Source organism: Tachyglossus aculeatus, chromosome 1 (genome assembly GCF_015852505.1).
Source record: "Tachyglossus aculeatus isolate mTacAcu1 chromosome 1, mTacAcu1.pri, whole genome shotgun sequence".
NCBI classification, from domain to species: Eukaryota; Metazoa; Chordata; class Mammalia; order Monotremata; family Tachyglossidae; genus Tachyglossus; species Tachyglossus aculeatus.
In genome coordinates, this window is record NC_052066.1 from 47,894,461 (window position 1) to 47,916,360 (window position 21,900).

At 44.5% G+C, this 21,900-nt stretch overlaps 1 protein-coding gene across 2 annotated transcripts in view; it reads left to right on the forward strand.

Annotated features, from left to right (window-relative positions):
- Positions 1-5,317: 5,317 nt before the first annotated feature.
- Positions 5,318-21,900, forward strand: part of KNG1 (kininogen 1) — a 75,858-nt gene continuing 59,275 nt past the window's right edge. The window contains exons 1-3 of one of the 2 annotated variants that reach the window (XM_038752675.1): positions 5,318-5,590; positions 17,554-17,664; positions 19,262-19,346. In XM_038752675.1, coding sequence (XP_038608603.1) covers positions 5,396-5,590; positions 17,554-17,664; positions 19,262-19,346 — 391 coding nt within the window. In that variant the 5' untranslated portion in view covers positions 5,318-5,395. The remainder of the gene's footprint in view (positions 5,591-17,553; positions 17,665-19,261; positions 19,347-21,900) is intronic. The other variant, XM_038752683.1, reaches the window with a different exon arrangement.

Here is a 21,900-nt window from a genome sequence, read left to right on the forward strand (position 1 = left end):
ACTCTTTTTTTCGAATGTGGACATGTTGTAATAGGATCCTGAAAAGAGCCCCGGTATAATATTTATCCATGTATTCTTTCTCCAACTCGGTCTTTCTTTCTTCTTCATTCCTTGTGGACCCACATTTGGTAACCTCGCCCTTTCGGACCCCTGGTTTGGCCTGCACTGCACACAGAAGCAGCCTGGCCTAGTGAAAAGACAACGGGCCTGGGAATCAGAGGACCTGGGTTCTAATCCCGGCCCTTCCGAGTGCTTGCTGTGTGACCTTGGGCAGATCACTTAACTTCTCCGTGTCTCATTTCTCCTTTTTGCCTTCCTACTTAGACTGTGAGTCCCATGCAAGATAGGAACGGTGTACAACTTAATTCCCTCGTAATTACCCCAGCAATTCGAACAGTGCTCGACACACAGTAAGCGCTTAACAAATACCATAAAAAATAAACAAAACCATTTCTCTCCATATCGCATCATACTGAGTCCATCACATCGCATTTGGATGGAAAAACATTCCCTAGTTCCTTAAGAGTGCTCGATCCAAACAGTGAAGTAAGACCTTTGTGAAAAAATTAGGTGTTCGTATATTTTCAAAGATGCACTGCAGTCAGTAAAGCAGTGTCTTCTGAGTGCCTACTTTACAAAGGCAGGAGCAGAGTTTAAGGAGTTTGCAAAAGATGAACAGGCTTCCACTCAAAGACAAATGGACAAATCCAAACAGACATGGGGGAGGGGGATGGGATGAGGGGGCTAATTTCCTAAGGTGTGTTTGATGGGATTGCAAAGTTTCACACAAATCTTGGAGGATTTTAGAGAGCACAGCTAGGGAGTATGCAGCGATGCTATTAGCAATGTCCTCAGAAATGAATTGATACATTGAAATAATTGATTGAAATAAAATTGTTTGAAACACTAGTGTTTGATAGATTGATTTAAGGGCATCATAGCATAGCCCTTAACATAGTAATAATAATGGTATTTGTTAAGCACTTACTATGTTCAAAGCACAGTTCTAAGCACGGGGTGGATACAAGGTGATCAGGTTGTCCCACACAGGGCTCAAAGTCTTCATCCCAATTTTACAGATGAGGTCACTGAGGCCCAGAGAAGTGACGTGACTTGCCCAAAGTCACACAGCAGACAAGTGGCAGAGCTGGAATTAGAACCCATGACTTCTGACTCCCAAGGCCAGGCTCTTTCCACCGAGCCATGCAGTGTGCACTGTACACTGAACTAAGAACTAGGAAAAATAAAGTATAACTTACCTCAAACGTGGTCCTAGGCACAAAGGGCCTACAATCTAAGGACTACGCAGATACGAGGACAAATACAAAGAACAATAATAATGAATAGCAGAAAACAAGATTCACCTAACCCTTAAAGAAGGAAGACGTAACACTTCTGTCACACCAAATTAATCAATGGTATTTACTGAGCACTTACTGTGTGCAGAGCACTGTACTGTTGGAGAGAGAGTATCAAGTACTTAGAGTATTTATTACTCTATTTATTTATTTATTTTACTTGTACATATCTATTCTATTTATGTTATTTTGTTAGTATGTTTGGTTTTGTTCTCTGTCTCCCCCTTTTAGACTGTGAGCCCACTGTTGGGTAGGGACTGTATATGTTGCCAACTTGTACTTCCCAAGCACATAGTACAGTGCTCTGCACACAGAAAGCGCTCAATAAATACGACTGATTGATTGATTGATTGATTGATTAGAGGAGTTAAGTGTGTTGCGGGCTGGTTTGCAGTATGAAGCAGCAAGGTAAGGTAAGCAGCAAGGGGCAAAGTGATAGAATGCTTTAAAGGCGACGGTAAGGAGTTTCTGTTTGATGTGGAGGTAGATGGGCAACCACCGGAGGCTCTCGAGGAGTGGGGAAACATGGCCTGAATGAGAGTTGGTAGACATATTCCCTGGCCACGGGGAATTTACAGTGTAGAGCTCTGAACTTACAGTACAGAGCTTCTCGACTTTTCCTACGGAAGGTTATTCTTTGCAAAGTCTGATCATAACCCTAGTAACAATTTCAAAGATTTTGAAACACGTCTTCACGATTACAAAGGCTGTTTTTTAGAACAGTTATAACAAACAATCAGTAGTGTTTATTGAGCACCGACGGTGTACGGAAAAATACAGCGATCGACGATTGCTAAAGTGAAGAAGTGACCACATTTCTCCCTATTTCCCAGGATGTTTCCCCTTTTAAAGCAACAGAAAATCACATCTCCGAGAGGCCTTCCCCAACTGAACCCTCATCTCCTCTACGCTCTCTCCCTTTAGTATTGTCCTGCACTTGGATCTCTTCTCTTCATTCACCTCACTCTCAGCCCCACAACACTTATGTATCCATAATTTGATGCCTGTCTCTCCCTCTGGGACAATAAGCTTCTTGAGGGCAAGGAAGGTGTCTACCAATTCTGTTGTACTCTAGTCTTCCAAATTTTTAGTACAATGCTCTCCCCACGGCGCTCAATGAATATGATTGATTGATTGATTGCTCTGCACACAGTAAGGGCCCAATAAATACAGTTGATTACAATCATGGGCAGCAATGTGCCTGCTGTTATACTGTACTCTCCCAAGTGCTTAGTACAGTGTTTTGCACACAGTAAGCAATCAATAAATGCGATTGAAAAGAAAGACCTGTGTTACAGTCCTGTCTTCACTCTTCTTTTTCTTTGTGATAATAATAATAATAATAATAATTATGGAATTCGTTAAGCGCTTACTATGTGCCAAGCACTCTTCTCAGCACTGGGGTAGATACAAGGTGATCAGGTTGGACACAGCCCCTATCCTACATGGGGTTCTGTGTCTTAATCCCCTTATACAGATGAGGTAACTGAAGCACAGAGAAGTGAAGTGAGGCATAGGAAACTGATCCATCAATCATATTTAGTGAGCACTTAATCATCATCATCATCATCAATCGTATTTATTGAGCGCTTACTGTGTGCAGAGCACTGTACTAAGCGCTTGGGAAGTACAAGTTGGTAACATATAGAGACAGTCCCTACCCCACAGTGGGCTCACAGTCTAAAAGGGGGAGTAACTTAATATGTGCAGAGCACTTGGGAAGATGCTCTCTTTACCTCAGTTTCCCCTCTGATCAAATGAGTTTGATGAGAGCTCTTCCTTCTTGTCCCTGGAGATTCTGCAGGGTGATATACATAAGTGTTCTTTCACAGATGCCACATTTCATTAGACTGTTATTACCACTGGTTCTTCCAGAGTGGATTTCATGGTCTCTTCCTCTGCCACCCACCCTCTGTGGGAGCCCCTCGAGATTCCGTTCTAGATCCCCTTTTTTCTCCATCTATACCCACTTCTTTGGAACACATTTGTTCCCATGGTTCCAATTACCATCTCTAATAATAATAATAATGATGGCATTTATTAAGTGCTTACTATGTGCAAAGCACTGTTCTAAGCGCTGGGGAGGTTACAAGGTGATCAGGTTGTCCCACGTGGGGCTCACAGCCTTAAACCCCATTTTACAGATGAGGTAACTGAGGCCCAGAGAAGTTAAGTGACTTGCCCAAAGTTACACAGCTGACTATTGGTGGAGCTGGGATTTGAACCCATGACCTCTGACCCCAACATCTCTGGTACTGATCTCTTTCCTTCTTTGCAGTCTCATATCTCCTCCTGCCTTCAGGATATTTTAAACTTAATGTGTCCAAAACAGAACTCCTTATCTTCCCAAGCAAACCCTATCCTCCCCCTGACTTTCCTACCACTGTAGACAGCACCACCACCCTTCTGGTCTCAAAGCCCATAACTTTGGTATTATCCTCGACTCATCTCTCTCATTCAATCCACATACTCAATCCATCACTACATCCTATTGGTTCAACTTTCACAACATCACTAATATCCACCAATCCCTCTCCATCCAGACTGCTACCACGTTAATCCAAGTACTTATCCTATCCCGCCTTGATTACTGTATCAGCCTCCTTGCTGACCTCCCTGCTTCCTATCTCTCCCCATTCCAGTCCATACTTCACTCTGCTGCTTGGATCATTTTTCTATAAAACTGTTCAAGCCATGTTTCGCCACTCCTCCAGAGCCTCCAGTAGTTGTCCATCTGTTCATTCATTCATTCAATCATATTGATTGAGTGCTTACTGTGTGCAGAGCACTATACTAAGCACTTGGGAAGTACAAGTTGGCAACATATAGAGACGTTCCTTATCCAACAACGGGCTCACAGTCTAGAAGGGGAAGACAGACAACAGAATAAAACATGTGTCCACCTCCACAACAAACAGAAACTCCTTACTGTAGCCTTTAAAGCATTCTATCACCTTTCCCCTTTGTACCTTACCGTGCTGCTCTCTACTACAACCCAGCCCGACACTTAGCTCCTCTAACGCCAACCTACTGTCTGTACCTCTATCTCATCTATTTTGCCGCCGACCCCTCGCCCAGGCCCTGTCTCTGGCATAAAATGCCCTCCTTCTTCGCATCTGACAGACAATCACCCTCCCCACCTTCAAAACCTTACTGAAGGCACATCTCCTCCAAGAGACCTTTCCTGACTAGGCCCTCATTTCCTCTTCTCCCACTCCCTTTGGCATGGCCCTCACATTTGGATTAGCATCCTTTAGTCACCTATCCCTCAGCCCCACAATACTTCTGTACCTACCCATCATTTATTGATTTGTATTAATGTCTGTCTCCCCCTCTAGACTGTAAGTTCATGGTGGGCAGGGAATGTGTCTACCAACTCTGTTATATTGTGCTCTCCCAAGCACTTAGTGCAGTAGTGTGCACTTCTAGACTGTGAGCCTGCTGTTGGGTAGGGACCGTCTCTATATGTTGCCAACTTGTACTTCCCAAGCACTTAGTACAGAGCACTGCACACAGTAAGCACTCAATAAATACAATTGAATGAATGAATGAATACTGTGTGCACAGCAAGCGCACAATAAATGATTGATTGACAACTTGAGAGTGAGCTGAGTTTCTGCTTCTTTTATGGAATTCAAGCATTCCTTTATTATCAAAGAGCAATGCATTGCTCTGGAATAGGCTGACCATTCCCAACCATTCCCAACTTGCAGGGCCTCAGAGGGCTCCCCGATCTCAGGAACAGGTCAACCAACTGTGTTGCAATGGTTTCTTCATGACATCTGTTTGGATAAACCAAGAGATTGTTTGCAGTCCACGGTCCCGCAAATCAGAGTCCAATCATCTACACCCAGTGTGGTGACACTACATTTTGCTTTTGTTTGCTTTTTTGTGCGCATTTTTTTTAAAGGAAAGGCAGAGAGGGAGAGAGATTTATAAAATCAACAACTAAGTTACTCCCTCATTTGTCCGCGAATCAGCCCCTGGGTGTCCACAGGGTCGGGGTGGAAAGCGGAAGGGGACTCCGTTCATGAAGGATGAAGTTGTTAGGTGTTCTATTATTCCTCGGCTCCAGGCTGCTACCTAGTAGGACCGACCCTGTACCTCAAGATGTCGACTGCAACAATTCTGATGTCTTCAAAGCTGTGGACCAGGCCCTGCGGTGGTATAACGAACACCAAAAAGGTGGCAATCAGTTTCTGTTGTACAGGGTAACCGAAGCCTCGCTGACGGTAAGTGATTTTTGCAACCTTAACCCAATCCTTGGTTTGTTTCCTAATTGCACAGTTGTTGGCGTTACCTAGGGGATCCGGGGGCTCCGGTCGTCATGATTCCTCCACACCCACTCCTACCACTGCAGCATTCTCAGATAGGGAATGATTATTTGTAACTTATTCATTATGGATTTATCATTAAGACTTGGGATTATTTTGACCATAGTGTTATACAAGGCATTGGGGGAGATCCAAAAAAAACAAATTGAAAGTGGTCCCTGCACCCAAGGATTTTACAACATCAGGGAGGACAAATGGAAAAATACTAGTAGGCATCAAAACTAACCCTTCTCTCTTCCATCACCGAGCCCTAGTCTTTGGTGTAGAACCGGTGGTGACTTTCTACGAAATATGCTATCTGTTATTCACTTCACAGATGAGAAGCAACATTTTCCTCCATCCTACAGGCTAAAGTGAAAAAACATAGAATTTATTAAGCATTTGCCCTGTTTGTCAAGCATTGTGCTAAGCACTGAGGAAGATGTAAAAGAACCAGATCAAAAAAAGTCTCTGTCCCACATGAGGCTCACAATCTAAGAAATAAGGAGAACAGGGTGCTCGCCCTTAGTTATAGAGGAACCAGAGCCCTGGAAACTTCAATGTCTTGCCCAAGGACACTCTGCAGACCAGGGTCAGAGCAGGCCAATGGCCAGTAGCAAAGCCCTGACTCCCAATCTCACATGCTTTTCTCTAGGCCACTGAGAATCAAATATTGACCCCTCGTCTGTGTAAAAGCCAGAGTCCACCTATTTTCCTTGGAGAAAAATTAACAGGTGTCCCGATTTGGAGAACAGCTGTCCCTATTTGGACATGCATTTCACAAGAAATTCAGCGGAGATTCCATCCTCACCCTTGTACCTATAGTTAGAGAGCTTCTGCAACCTCGAAAATTCAGCCACCCACACTCATACATCGCAAAATCCAATTGCCTGTGAGGCGCAATCCTTAATCTTCAATCTTTCGCTCTTTAGCGTTATAACCAAATAAATGAGCTGACCTAAAGGGTCAGAAATCAATCCTCTCTGATTTGAAGTATTTGTAATAGTTTTCCCATACGCTCTCAATTTTAGTTTCTAACATGCCCAGAGACATACGTTAAAAAAAAGTAGAGAATGATGATAATTCAATATAAAAAATGCTGGATAACTACTGATTGTGCAGTACTACTACTTGATAACTACTTAATAACTACTGATTGGACATTCAAAGAAAATGTAGTGAATTATAATAGTAAAAACGAACAAGGAATTTAAGTAGTAGCAGCGTGGCTCAGGGGCAAGAGCCCGGATTTGGGAGTCAGAGATAATGGGCTCTAATCCCGGCTCCCCCACTTATCAGTTGTGTGACTTTGGGCAAGTCACTTAACTTCTCTGTGCCTCAGTTACTTCATCTGTATAATGGGGATGAAGACTGGGAACCCCACGTGGGACAACCTGATTACCTTGTATCTCCCCCAGCGCTTAGAACAGTGCTTGGCACATAGTAAGCATTTAACAAATACCATTATTATTATTAAGTAGTACTGATAATTGTAATAGTAGTAATGGTAAAAGTAATAGAAATAGCAATATGGTATTTATTAAGCTCTTACTACAAGTCAAGCATACAGCGTGAGTCAGTGGAAAGAGCCCAGACTTGGGAGTCAGAGGTCATGGGTTCTAATCCCCATCTGCCACTTGTCAGCTGTGTGACTTTGGGCAAGTCACTTCACTTTTCTGGGCCTCATTGACCTCATCTGGAAAATGGGGATGAAGACTGTGAGCCCCACGTGGGACAACCTGATCACCTTGTATCCACCCCCAGCGCTTAGAATGGTGTTTGGCACCTAGTAAGCGTTTAACAAATGCTATCTTCTAGACTGTGAGCTCGCTGTTGGGTAGGGACCGTCTCTATATGTTGCCAACTTGCACTTCTTAAGCGCTTAGTACAGTGCCCTGCACACAGTAAGCGCTCAATAAATACGATTGAATGAATAATAATAATTGTGATTTTGTTAAGCACTTATTATATGCCAGGCACTGTACTAAGCATTGCGGTGGACACAAGCAGATCAGGTTGGACACAGCCACTGTCCCACATGGGGCTCACAATCTCAATCCCCCTTTTTACAGATGAGGTGACTGAGGCCCAGAAAAGTGAAGTGACTTACCCAAGGTTACACAGCAGACAAGTGACAGAGCCAGGATTAGAACACATGATCTTCTGACTCCCAGTCTTGTGCTCTATCCACTATGACATACTGCCTCTCTGCTCCAAGTGCTGGGATAGATCCGAGTTAATCAGATTGGATCAGTCCCTGTCCCATACGGGGCTCACAATCTAAGTAGGAATGGGAACAGACATGGAACCTCCATTTTAGTAATAATAATACTAATGGCATTTATTAAGCACTTACTATGTGAAAAGCACTGTTCTAAGCGCTGGGTAGGTTACAAGGTGATCAGGTTGTCCCACGAGGGGCTCACAGTCTTCATCCCCATTTTACAGATGAGGTACTGAGGCCCAGAGAAGTGAAGTGACTGGCCCAAATCACCCAGCTGACAATTGGCGGAGCCGGGGTTTGAACCCATGACCCCTGCCTCCAAAGTCCGGGCTCTTTCCACTGAGCCACGCTGCTTTTACAGCCGAGGAAACCGAGGAACAGAGAAATTAAGTGACTTGCCCAAGGTAAAACAGCGGGCAGTTGGCAGTGCTGGAAATAGAACCCAGGTGCTCTGAGTCCCAGGCCTGTGCTCTTTCTACTAGGCTATGCTAGTAGTAGTAGTGATGGCATTTATTAAGCACTTACTATGTGCAAAGCACTGTTCTAAGCGCTGGGGAGGTTACAAGGTGATCAGGTTGTCCCATGTGAGGCTCACAGTCTTAATCCCCATTTTCCAGATGAGGTAACTGAGGCACAGAGAAGTTAAGTGACTTGCCCAAAGTCACACAGCTGACAGTTGGCAGAGCCGGCATTTGAACCCATGACCTGTGACTCCAAATCCTGTGCTGTTTCTACTGAGCCACGCTGCTTCTGTTGTTGTTGTAGTTGTTGTTGTTGTTGCTGTCTTATGCTGTCGAGTCCAACCCACGGCGGCGCCATGGACACATCTCTTCCAGAACGCCCCGCTGTCCGTCTGCAATTGTTCTGATAGTGTATCCACGGGGTTTTCTTGGTAAAAATAAAGAAATGGTTTACCACGGCCTCATTCCGCGCATTAAACCCGAGTCTCCTCCTCGACTCTCTCCCATGTCGCTGCTGCCCTGCGTGGGTGAGTTTTGACTTGTAGCAGATGGCCTTCCACTTGCTGGCCACTGCCCAAGCTAGGAATGGCATGGATAGGCCTCTGCCTGACTCTCCTTCCCATAGTCATCATCATCAATCGTATTTATTGAGCGCTTACTGTGTGCAGAGCACTGTACCAAGCGCTTGGGAAGTACAAATTGGCAACATATAGAGACAGTCCCTACCCAACAGTGGGCTCACAGTCTAAAAGGGGGAGACAAAACCAAACATGCTAACAAAATAAAATAAATAGAATAGATATGTACAAGTAAAATAAATAGATAAATAAATAAATAGAGTAATAAATATGTACAAACAGACTGGTAGGGTGTAGGAAACTCTCCAGGTGCGACCCTGAGGAGCCGGTAGTAGTATTAGTAGTGCTATAATGGTACTAATCAATTGATCATATTTTGAGAGCTTACTGTCGAGACTGGTAGGGTGTAGGAAACTCTCCAGGTGTGACCCTGAGGAGCCGCTAGTAGTATTAGTAGTACTATAATAGTAGTAATCAATTGATCATATTTATTGAGCGCTTACTGTGTCAGAGCACTGTACTAAGTTCTTGCGAGAGTACAGTGTATCAGAGTTCTTTCAATCGTATTTATTGAGCACTTACTGTGTGCAGAGTTCGTAGGCGTGATCCATGCCCACCTAGAGCTTACAATAATAATGGCATTTATTAAGCGCTTACTATGTGCCAAGCACTGTTCTAAGTGCTTATGTTCTAGAAGAACTTATAGCGTAGTAATAGTAGTAATAATAATAATGGCATTTGTTAAGTGCTTACTATGTGCAAAGCACTGTTCTAAGCGCTGGGGGGATACAAGGTGATCAGGTTGCCCCACGTGGGGCTCACAGTCTTAATCCCCATTTTATAGATGAGGTAACTGAGGCTCAGAGAAGTTAAGTGACTTGCCCAAGGTCACACAGCAGACATGTGGCGGAGCCGGGATTCAAACCCACGACCTCGGACTCCAAAGCCCGGGCTCTTTCCACTGAGCCATGCTGCTTCCCCAGCAGCAGTAGTAATCGTTGTTGTGGTACTAGTACTATTAGTAGTAATAGTAGCATTTATACAGCGTTCACTTGGTGTGGTGCACTATACTAGGCACCTGGGAAGTGCAGAGTAATGAAGTGGCAAATAAAAGGAAATAAAATAAAGTATAGGAGATGTGCTTCTAGCTTTACTTCTATTCATTCTGATGACTTGAGACCTGTCCACATGTTTTGTTTTGTTGTCTGTCTCCCCCTTCTAGACTGTGAGCCCGTTGTTGGGTAGGGACCGTCTCTATTTGTTGCCAACTTGGACTTCCCAAGTGCTTAGTACAGTGCTCTGCACACTGTAAGCGCTCAATAAATATGATTGAATGAATGAATGAATAAGAAAAATGTAGAGAAAATGACAGGGCCTGATTTACTTGGAAACAAGATAGAAGCTAAAATGAACTAAGAATGGGACTAAAATGAAAAAATGGTGGTAAAGCAACGAGAAGCAGTGTGGCTCAGTGGAAAGAGCCTGGGCTTTGGAGTCAGAGGTCATGGGTTCAAATCCCGGTTCCGCCAATTGTCAGCTGTGTGACTTTGGGCAAGTCACTCGACTTCTCTGGGCCTCAGTTCCCTCATCCGCAAAATGGGGATGAAGACTGTGAGCCCCCCGTGGGACAACCTGATCACCTTGTAACCTCCTCAGCTCTTAGAACAGTGCTTTGCACGTAGTAAGCACTTAATAAATGTTATTATTATTATTATTATTTCAGTGTTCCTTTGATTCAGAGCATCATATGAGGGCTGGTTTCAAGGTCCGCCACCACACCCTCCTTTTTATATATCAGCCAGCTGGCTTGACCTGCTGATCCCCAGTTTGAACTCTTCCCTCCCCCTAAACCCACCAATTCACTGTACCTCGGTTTTGAATCTTGACCTCCACCCCCCCACGTCATCCACCAGATTGCAGCTCTCTTCCTCTTTAAAATCCTCTATCGATCCCACCTCCTCTGGGAAGCCTTCCCGGTTTATTTCACAACCCCCCAGTTGCGTCAGGCCAGCACCACCCTTAATGCTTTATATACTCCTCAGCACTCATGGACAAATCAGTATTTTTATTCATTAATTTCCTGTCTCTATATGTTTCCAACTTGTACTTCCCAAGTGCTTAGTACAGTGCTCTGCACACAGTAAGTGCTCAATAAATATGATTGATTGATTGATTGATGGATTATCTGTCCATTACTTGTTCAGCTCAGAAGCAGCATGGCTCAGTGGAAAGAGCACGGGCTTTGGAGTCAGAGGTCATGGGTTCAAATCCCACCTCCACCAATTGTCAGCTGTGTGACTTTGGGCAAGTCACTTCACTTCTCTGTGCCTCAGTTACCTCATCTGGAAAATGAAGATTAAGACTGTGAGCCCCCCGGGAGACAACCTGATCATGTTATAACCACCCCAGCTCTTAGAATGGCGCTTTGCACATAGTAAGCGCTTAATAATGCCATCATTATTATTATTATTTATACTTATTCCTGCCCTCATCTTATTCTTCCTCTGGTTTCACTGTTTGTAAACTCTTCCCATCTGTCTGTCTGCCAATTAGTCTGTAAACTCCCTGAGGACAGGGAATTTGTGCATTGCTAACATTGCACTCTCCCAGATGTTCCGTACAGTACTGAGTACCACGTGGATCAATCAATCAATCAATCGTATTTATTGAGCACTTACTGTGTGCAGAGCACCGTACTAAGTGCTTGGGAAGTACAAGTTGGCAACATATAGAGACAGTACCTACCCAACAGTGGGCTCACAGTCTAGAAGGGGGAGACAGAGAACAAAACCAAACATACTAACAAAATAAAATAAATAGAATAGATATGTACAAGTAAGAGAAATAAATAAATAAATAAATAAATAAATAGAGTAATAAATATGTACAAACATACATACATATATACAGGTGCTTTGGGGAAGGGAAGGAGGTAAGATGGGGGGATGGAGAGGGGGACGAGGGGGAGAAGAAGGAAGGAGCTCAGTCTGGGAAGGCCTCCTGGAGGAGGTGAGCTCTCAGTAGGGCCTTGAAGGGAGGAAGAGAGCTAGCTTGGCGGATGGGCAGAGGGAGGGCATTCCAGGCCCAGGGGATGACGTGGGCCGGGGGTCGATGGCGGGACAGGCGAGAACGAGGCCCAGTGAGGAGATTAGCGGCAGAGGAGCGGAGAGTGCGGGCTGGGCTGGAGAAGGAGAGAAGGGAGGTGAGGTAGGAGGGGGCGAGGGGATGGACAGCCTTGAAGCCCAGGGTGAGGAGTTTCTGCCTGATGCGCAGATTGATTGGTAGCCACTGGAGATTTTTGAGGAGGGGAGTAACATGCCCAGAGCGTTTCTGGACAAAGACAATCCGGGCAGCAGCATGAAGTATGGATTGAAGTGGGGAGAGACACGAGGATGGGAGATCAGAGATGCTCAACAAATGCCACTGATAGATTAAGAGCCCGGGCTCTTTCCACACTGAGCCACGCTGCTTTTCATCACAGCCTTGTAGGTCTATCCAGCTGGAATGAAAGCATAGCTAGATTTAAGTGCCTTGTGTTCAAAAGTAGGCTTTTGTAGTTCAATAATTATTCCACTTTCAATACCATGGCTCTCTCAGATTTCAGTCCAGGTTCACTTTTTTTCCACCTGGCTTAGTTTAAGCAATTATTAAGCACTTACTGTGAGACAAGCACTGTGCTAAGCTTTGAGGTTGATGCAAGATTGTCAGATCAGACACAGTGCTTGGGGCTCACAGGGCTCACAACCCAAGAGGTGGGGAAAGCAGGTAAATGTGAATAGCTCAGCCCACCCACTGATACCAAAAGGCTTATGGGATTTACTCTAGAACTTTTTGGAAAATGATGTAATAATAATAATAATAACTGTGGTATTTGTTCATCAATCAATCAATCAATCAATCATATTTATTGAGCGCTTACTGTGTGCAGAGCACTGTACTAAGCGGTTGGGAAGTACAAATTGGCAACACATAGAGACAGTCCCTACCCAACAGCGGGCTCACGGTCTAGAAGGGGGAGACAGAGAACAAAACCAAACATACTAACAAAATAAAATAAATAGAATAGATATGTACAAGTAAGATAAATAAATAAATAGAGTAATAAATATGTACAAACATACATACATATATATATATATATGTATATATATATATATATATATGGATATATATATATATCCAGTGGGTGTTAAGCACCCACTATGTGCCAGGCACTGTACTGGAGTAGATACAAGATAATTGGATTGGACTGTCTTCATCCCCATTTTACAGATGAGGTAACTGAGGCAAAGAGATGTGAAGTGACTTGCCCAAGGCCATACAGCAGACAAGTGGTGGAGCCGGGATTGGAACCCAGATCCTGCTGACTTCCCAGCACTACTTATGAAATCAAGTTCTCTGTCTCCCCCTTCTACCCTGTGAGCCCACTGTTGGGTAGGGACCATCTCTATATGTTGCCAACTTGGACTTCCCAAGTGCTTAGTACAGTGCTCTGCACACAGTAAGTGCTCAATAAATATGACTGATTGATTGATTGATTGATTGATGAAACCTAAATTTCCTCAGTCCTCAACACACAGTAGCTCCCGAGCACCCCCAGTCCGACATTAGAATAACCTAATACGTTTGACAGTGACTGAAAATATTTTCCAAAGGGTGAGCAAGTAAATTGCTGTTTTTCACACTTAGAGTGGGATGTGAAATTATAAATTAAAGGAATTAATTACTGATGCAAAAATTAAATCCCAAAGTAGAATGCAGGAGCTGAGGAGGTGAGCACAGATTGGGCTGGATCTAGAGTCATTTGTTACCCACTGTCCACCGAGTAGGCTTGCCCAAGGTCACACAGCAGACAAATGGTGGAACCGAGATTAGGTCACGGGTTCTAATCCCGGCCCTGCCACTCGTCTACTCTGCCACTTGTCTGCTGTGTGACCTTAGGCAAGTCACTTCACTTCTCTGTGTTTCAATTACCTCAGCTGTAAAATGGAGATTGAGACTGTGAACGCCACATAGGACAGGGACCGTGCCCAATCCAATTTGGTTGTATCCACCCCAGTGCTTAGTACACTGCATTTAGTACACATAGTAAGTGCTTAGCAAATACCATTATTAGTATTATTAACATTAATAAGCAGTAGTAGTACGGTTATTTACTAAGTGCTTACTGTATGCTGGCCACTGTACTGAGCACTGGAAGAGAAGCCACAGGTGGGAATAATAATGATGGTATTTGTTAAGCGCTTACAATGAGAAGCAGCGTGGCTCAGTGGAAAGAGCACGGGCTTGCGAGTCAGAGGTTATGAGTTCTAATCCTGACTCCGCCGCTGGTCAGCTGTGTGACTTTGGGCAAGTCACTTCACTTCTCTGTGCCTCAGTTCCCTCACCTGTAAAATGGAGATTAAGACTGTGAGCCCCATGTGGGACAAACTGATCACCTTGTATCCCCCCAGTGCTTAGAACAGTGCTGTACACATAGTAAGCGCTTAACAAATACCATCATTATTATGTGCCAAGCACTGCTCTAAGCACTTGGAGGGGATACAAGATAATCCGGTTGTTCCACATGGGGCTCCCATTCTTAATCCCTATTTTACAGATGAGGTAATTGAGGCCCAGAGAAGTTAAGTGACTTGCCCAAAGTCACACAGCAGACAAGTGGTGGGGCCAGGATTAGAACCCATGACCTCTGACTTCCAAGCCTGGGCTCTTTCCACTGAGCCACGCTACAGGGTCCCTGTCTGTCAGGGAGAAGAGTTGCCCCGGTGTTCCAGAGACATGGAAGTGGGCTGCCCTTCTGTGGAGCAGATAATAATAATGATGGTGAGAGGTAACGTGGCTCAGTGGAAAGAGCACGAGCTTGGGAGTCAGAGGTCATGGGTTCTAATCCTGGCTATGCCACTTGTCAGCTGGGTGACTTTGGGCAAGTGACTTAACTTCTCTGTGTCTCAGTTACCTCATCTGTAAAATGGGGATTAAGACTGTGAGCCCCATGTGGGACAACCTGATTACCTTGTATCCCCACCCAGTGCTTAGAACAGTGCCTGGCACATAGTAGGTGCTTAACAAATACCATCATTATTATTATTATTATTTGTTAAGCGCTTACTATGTGCCAAGCACCGTTCTAAGCAGATCCGGCTCAATGGAAAGAGCCCGGGCTTTGGAGTCAGAGGTCATGGGTTCGAATCCGGGCTCCGCCACATGTCTGCTGTGTGACCTTGGGCAAGTCACTTCACTTCTCTGAGCCTCAGTTCCCTCATCTGCAAAATGGGGGTGATGACTGTGAGCCCCGCGTGAGACAACCTGATCACCTTGTATCCCCTCTAGCGCTTAGTGCTTTGCACATAGTCAGCGCTTAACAAATGCCATCATTATTATTATTATTATTATCCCAGATCCCAGCTCCACTATTGCCACCCCCGGGCATTCCCAGGTTTGTGGAATCGGATCAAAGGTTTCAGAGCATACTCAGGGTCGGAGGTAGTGTTTCGGGAACTTTGAGCCCCAGAAATACAAGAGGACCCCCATTCCTTCCACACCGTCGATGTTGCGGTCTCCGCAGAGGATGGGCCTCGATCCTCAGCCTTCAGGACTGACAACCAGCCCCAGTGCCAGCCATGCCCACTTTCTCGTCCGTGTCAGCCATGCACCCGCTGAAGTAAGGAATGGAACCAATGAGCAGTTGGCAGGTTTGATCCTAAGTCAGTCAATCGTATTTATTGAGCACTTAATAGGTGCAGAGCACTGTACTCAGCGCTTGGGAGACTACATAGAGAAGCAGCGTGGCTCAGTGGAAAGAGCCCGGGCTTTGGAGTCAGAGGCCATGGGTTCAAATCCCGGCTCCTCCAATTGTCAGCTGTGTGACTTTGGGTAAGTCACTCAACTTCTCTGGGCCTCAGTCACCTCATCTGTAAAATGGGGATGAAGACTGTGGGACAACCAGATCACGTTGTAACCTCCCCAGTGCTTAGACCAGTACTTTGCACATAGTAAGCGCTTAATAAATGCCATCATCATTATTATTATTATAACAAAAGTCCTGAGTACAGAAGCAGTGTGGCCCAGGAGCAATCAGAGAACCTAGGCTCTAATCCCGGCTCTGCCACTTCTCTGTGGTGTGACATTGGGCAATTCGCTTCACTTCTCTGGGCCTCAGTTTCCTCATCTGAAAATGGGGATTAAGACTGTGAGCCCTACGTGAGACATGGACTGTGTCCAACCTGATTAGCTTGTAGCTAAACTGGAGTTTTGCACGTAGTCAGCGCTTAACAAATACCACTAAATAGAAGAAAGTCCCTGATATCAATCACAGAAGCAGCGTGGCTCAGTGGAAAGAGCCCGGGCTTGGGAGTTAGAGGTCATGGGTTCTAATTCTGACTCTGTCACTTGTCTATGGTGTGATTTTGGGCAAGTCACTTAACTTCTATTTATTTTATTTTGTTAGTATGTTTGGTTTTGTTCTCTTTCTCCCCCTTTTAGACTGTGAACCCACTGTTGGGTAGGGACTGTCTCTATATGTTGCCAACTTGTACTTCCCAAGCGCTTAGTACAGTGCTCTGCACACAGTAAGCGCTCAATAAATACGATTGATTGATTGATTAACTTCTCTGGGCCACAGTTCCCTCATCTGTAAAATGGGGATTAAGATTGTGAACCCCACGTGGGACAATCTGATCACCTTGTATCCCCCCAATGCTTAGAACAGTGCTTTGCACATAGTAAGCGCTTAACAAATACCATCATTATTATTTATTGAGCGCTGATTATGCACAGAGCACTGTACAAAGCACATGGGGAAAGCACAATACAACAGAATTAGCAGACATGTTCCCTGCCCACAAGGAGCTAACAGTCTAGAGGGGGGAGACAGACATTAATATGAATAATAGCAAGAGACTGTCCTCCTGACATCCAAGGTGTGAACCATCATTCATTCATTCAATCATATTTGAATGAATTGATGAACGATCGAATGAACGATTGATGATGATATTTATTGAGCACTTACTGTGTGCAGAGCACTGTACTAAGTCCTTGGAAAGTACAATTCAGCAAAAAAGAGAGACAATCCCTGCTCACAACCGGCTCACAGTCTAGAAGGGGGGAGAGAGACATCAAAACAAGTAAACAGGCATCAATAGAGAAGCAGCTTGGCTCAGTGGAAAGAGGCTTGGCTTTGGAGTCAGATGTCATGGGTTCGAATCCCAGCTCCGCCACATGTCTGCTGTGTGACCTTAGGCAAGTCACTTAACTTCTCTGAGCCTCAGTTCCCTCATCTGTAAAATGGGGATGAAGACTGTGAGCCCCACGTGGGACAACCTGATCACCTTGTATCCCCCCTAGCACTTAGAACAGTGCTTTGCACATAGTAAGCGCTTAACAAATGCCATCATTATTATTATTATTAATAGCAATAAGCAAGTGCTGTCCTTCCTGGGGGCTTATGATGTGCCCTGTCAAACTAAGGTCGGTGATTCACCTGTGAACTGACTTGAACGAAAACTGTCACAATCATCCTCAGACATCCTCCTCATTTACCTAAGACCAGCACGTTTCTTAGAGGGTTTTCCATCTTCTCATGTGGCAAATACTCAATGTTTCCTTTGCTCTCTGCAGGTTGACTCCGATACCTTTTACTCATTAAAATACCAGGTAAGGGAAGGTGACTGTCCTGTCCAAAAAGACAAACACTGGCAAGATTGTGACTACCGAGAACCTGTAGAAGCTGTAAGTTTTTTAGACTCTTTCCACCTCGTTTGTTTCTTCCTTGTACCGCTGTTAAATTAGTTTTGGGGAAGAATGGCTAATGCAATTTCGCTTGTTTATACAGAAACTTCCATATGTGCAGAAGTATAAAATATTATGAATGCATGCCTAAGAGATCAGAGATGGAATATAGAGTCCTTCCTGGGGATTGTTAAATAATAATAATAATATTGATGATGGCATTTATTAAGCACTTACTATGTGCAAAGCACTGTTCTAAGTGCCGGGGAGGTTACAAAGTGATCAGGTTGTCCCACGGTGGGCTCACAGTCTTCATCCCCATTTTACAGATGAGGTAACTGAGGCACAGAGAAGTCAAGTGACTTGCCCAAAGTCACACAGCTGACAATTGGCCTTGGTGGGATTTGAACCCATGACCTCTGACTCCAAAGCCCGGGCTCTTTCCACTGAGCCACGCTGCTTCTCAGTGGATAAATGTAAAAGACATGGTCACTCATCAATGTCCCCAGCTGAGACAAAAAGCTTTAATTCTAGAAAGTTGGTGTGATTTGCTTCCAGCAGCAGCTTCAGAATCAAAGCGACCCAAGGGGGTGTTTGGATTATTTTTTCTACTTATATTGGGAGCTGCCAGTGTTACTCGAGGCAAGTCTAGCTTCTCTGATTTGGAAGATTTCTCTTTCTCTGCTTGATCTTAGTGAGTTCTGTGGATGCTGGCATTATACCACAGCTGTGGGCTTTTATCGGCAAAACCAGAGGGGTTTTTAATCAATCTGTGGTATTTATTGAGCGCTTAGGGAAGTGAAAGATGTCTGGGGTGGCATGTCCAAGAGTCCCTGAAAGAACTGCTGGCCCTTTACGAGCCTTGCAGATAATAATAATAATAATGGTAGCATTTATTAAGCATTTACTATGTGCAAAGCACTGTTCTAAGTGCTGGGGAGGTTACAAGTTGATCAGATTGTCCCACGGGGGGCTCACAGTCTTAATCCCCATTCCACAGATGAGGAAACCGAGGCCCAGAGAAATTAAGTAACTTGCCCAAAGTCACACAGCTGACAACTGGCAGAGACGGGATTTGAACCCATGACCTCAATCCAGAGCCCATGCACTGACACTTCCAAGATGTGCATGCCATTTTGCATATATTTAATATAGAAAATATATATTATTTTATTTTATTTATTTTATATATTATATTTTAATATATATTATATATATTTGGATCCTGCCCCGGAGCAATCTTCTCCCGTTGTTGGGTAGGGACCGTCTCTCTATGTTGCCGATTTGTCCTCTCCCAAGTGCTTAGTACAGTGTTTTGCACACAGTAGGTGCTCAATAAATATGACTGAATGAATGAAAAGCCAGTTTCCCAGAGTGGCATGCGGATTCCAGAAAGGGGTCGGGGGTGAGGAAGGAGAGAGGGTTATCAGTGTGCCTGATAACTCCCGTTCCTTTCTTCCAAAGAACTGCATTCACCATTTTTAATGTTATCGAAACAGTGTCACTGGATTGATTCCAAGCACCGCCCGAAGACTAACTACATAGGTTTCATTTGCGTCAAATAGATCAAAGTCAACAGTCTCTTCTTCGTTTTTAGGCCACTGGAGAATGCACAGCTACAGTAAAGACAAAGAATAAAGAAAAATTCACAGTGACTACGCAGACTTGCCAAATTACTCCGGGTATGTCAAACATATGCCTGCTGAAAAAGATTAATTAACTTCTAGTGGCAAAACAGTTGCCCAGTTTATGGAAGAGGGGGAATCAGTCGATAAAGCAATCAATGGCATTTATTGAGTATTTACTTTGTGCAGAGCACTGTACTAAGTGTTCTGAAGCAGCATGGCCTAGTGGATAGAGCATGGGCCTGGGCGTCAGGAGGACCTGGGTTCTAACCTCAGTTTTCCACTTGTCTGCTGTGTGACCTTAGGCAAGTCACTTCACGTCTCTGTGCCTCAGTTCCCTAGTCTGTAAAACGGGGATAAAGACTGTGAGCCCCATGTGGGACTGTGTCCAACCCGATTTGTTTGTACCTCCCCCAGCACTTAGTACAGTTCCTGGCACATAGTAAGTGCCTAACAAATAGCACTATTATGATCATTATCATTAGTAGTAGTAGTAGTAGTAGTAGAGTACAATACAACACAGTATACAGTGAGTTTAAAGACTAGAGGGGGAGACAGACACTAAAGTAAATTAAAGACTGCTATATACCTACATGTTGTGGGATGGTGGATAGGTGAGAACATCAAAGTGGTTAAAGGGTACCAACGCAAATGCATAGGTGATGCAGAAGGGACGGTTTACATAGACAAGGAGGACTTAGGGAAGACCTCTTGGAGGTGATATGGTTTAATTAAGGCTTTAAATATGGGGCGAGAGGTGGTAACAATATCATAATTATAGTATTTGTTAAGGGCTCACTATGTGCCAGCCACTGTACTAAGCCCTGGGGTGGATACAAACAAAGCAGTTGGACACAGTCCCTGTCCCACAAAGGGCTCATCGTCTCAATCCCCATTTTTCAGATGAGGGAACTGAGGCGCAGAGAAGTGAAGTGACTTGTCCAAGGTCAGACAGCAGACAAGTGATGGAGCCGGGATTAGAACCCATGACCTTCTGATTCCCAGGCCCGTGCTCTATCCGCTAGGCCACGCTGCTTCTCTGGCCTGTTGGATATGAAGGGGGAGGGAGTTCCAAGCCAGAGGGTGACTCAATCAATCAATCAGTGATCTTTATTGAGTGTACCAAGCACCTGGGAAAGTATAATACAACAAAGGGAGATGGTGGAGACAGGCATTAAAATAAATTGCAGATAGGGGAAATAGTAGAGTATAAGAGTATTTACATAAGTTCTGTGGGGCTGAGGTGAGTATTGAAGTTCTTTAAGGGGAACAGTGTATAGTGTATAGTCAACTCACCAGGTGTGGGAGAGGAGAAATAAGAACTTAGGGAAAGTCTCTTGAGGAGATTTAATTTGAAAAGGGTTTTGAAGGTGAGGGAAATGGTGGACTGTCAGATATGAAGAGGTAGGGATTTCCATTCCATCAATTAATCATATTTATTGAGCACTTACTATGTGCAGAGCACTGTACTAAATGCTTGGGAGAGTACAATAGAATGGAGTTGGTAGACATGCTCCCTGCCCACAGGGAGCTCACAGTCTTGAGGAGGAGACAGGAATCAAAATAAATTACAGTTATGTACATAAGTGCTGTGGGGTTGAAGTGGTTCGTTCAATTGTATTTATTGAGCACTTACTGTGTGCAGAGCACTGTGCTAAGCGCTTGAGAAGTACAAGTTGGCAACATATAGAGATGGTCCCTTCCCAACAGCGGGCTCACAGTCTAGAAGGGGGAGACAGACAACAAAACAAAACATATTAACAAAATAAAATAAATAGAATAGTAAATATGTACAAGTAAAATAAATAGAATAATAAATACATACAAACATATGCAGGTGCTGTGGGGAGGGGAAGGAGGTAAGGTGGGGGAGATGGGGAGGGGGAGGAAGGGGAGAGGAAGGAGGGGGCTCAGTCTGGGAAGGCCTCCTGGAGGAGGTGAGCTTTCAGTAGGGCTTTGAAGGGAGGAAGAGAGCTAGCTTGGTGGATGTGCGGAGGGAGGGGTGTGAATAAAGGGTACAAATCCCAGTGTGACGGTGACACAGATCTCTCTCCCCCTTCATATCTGACAGATGATCACTCTCTCCACCTTCAGTCTTAATAAAAATCACATCTCCAAGAGGCATTCCCTGACTAAGCCCCCATTTTTCTTCTCCCTCCCGCTTCTGCGTCCTGTGTCCTAACCCTGACTCTGCCACATCTCAGCCAAATATCAGGAGGAGGTCTCACGCCTGCTTTTGAAATCTGTCCTCACCACGCCTTATGAAAACACTTGCTTCCACACTTCTTTCCTCCCTGTCGGCCATTTCCAATAGCTCGCTTTCCAGTGGCTCCTTCCCCTCTGTTTTCAAATACAGCCTTTTCATTCATTCATTCATTCATTTGTATTTATTGAGTGTTTACTGATTGCAGAGCACTGTACTAAGGGCTTGGGAGGACACAATATAACAATAAACAGACACATTCCCTCCCCAGGACACGAACTTACAGTCTAGAGGAGATGGCAGGCAATTAATATAAATAAATTAATTGCAAAAATGTACATAAGTGCTGTGGGGCTGAGGGGTAGGGGAGTGAATAAAGGGAGCAAGTCAGGCGACACAGAAGGGAAA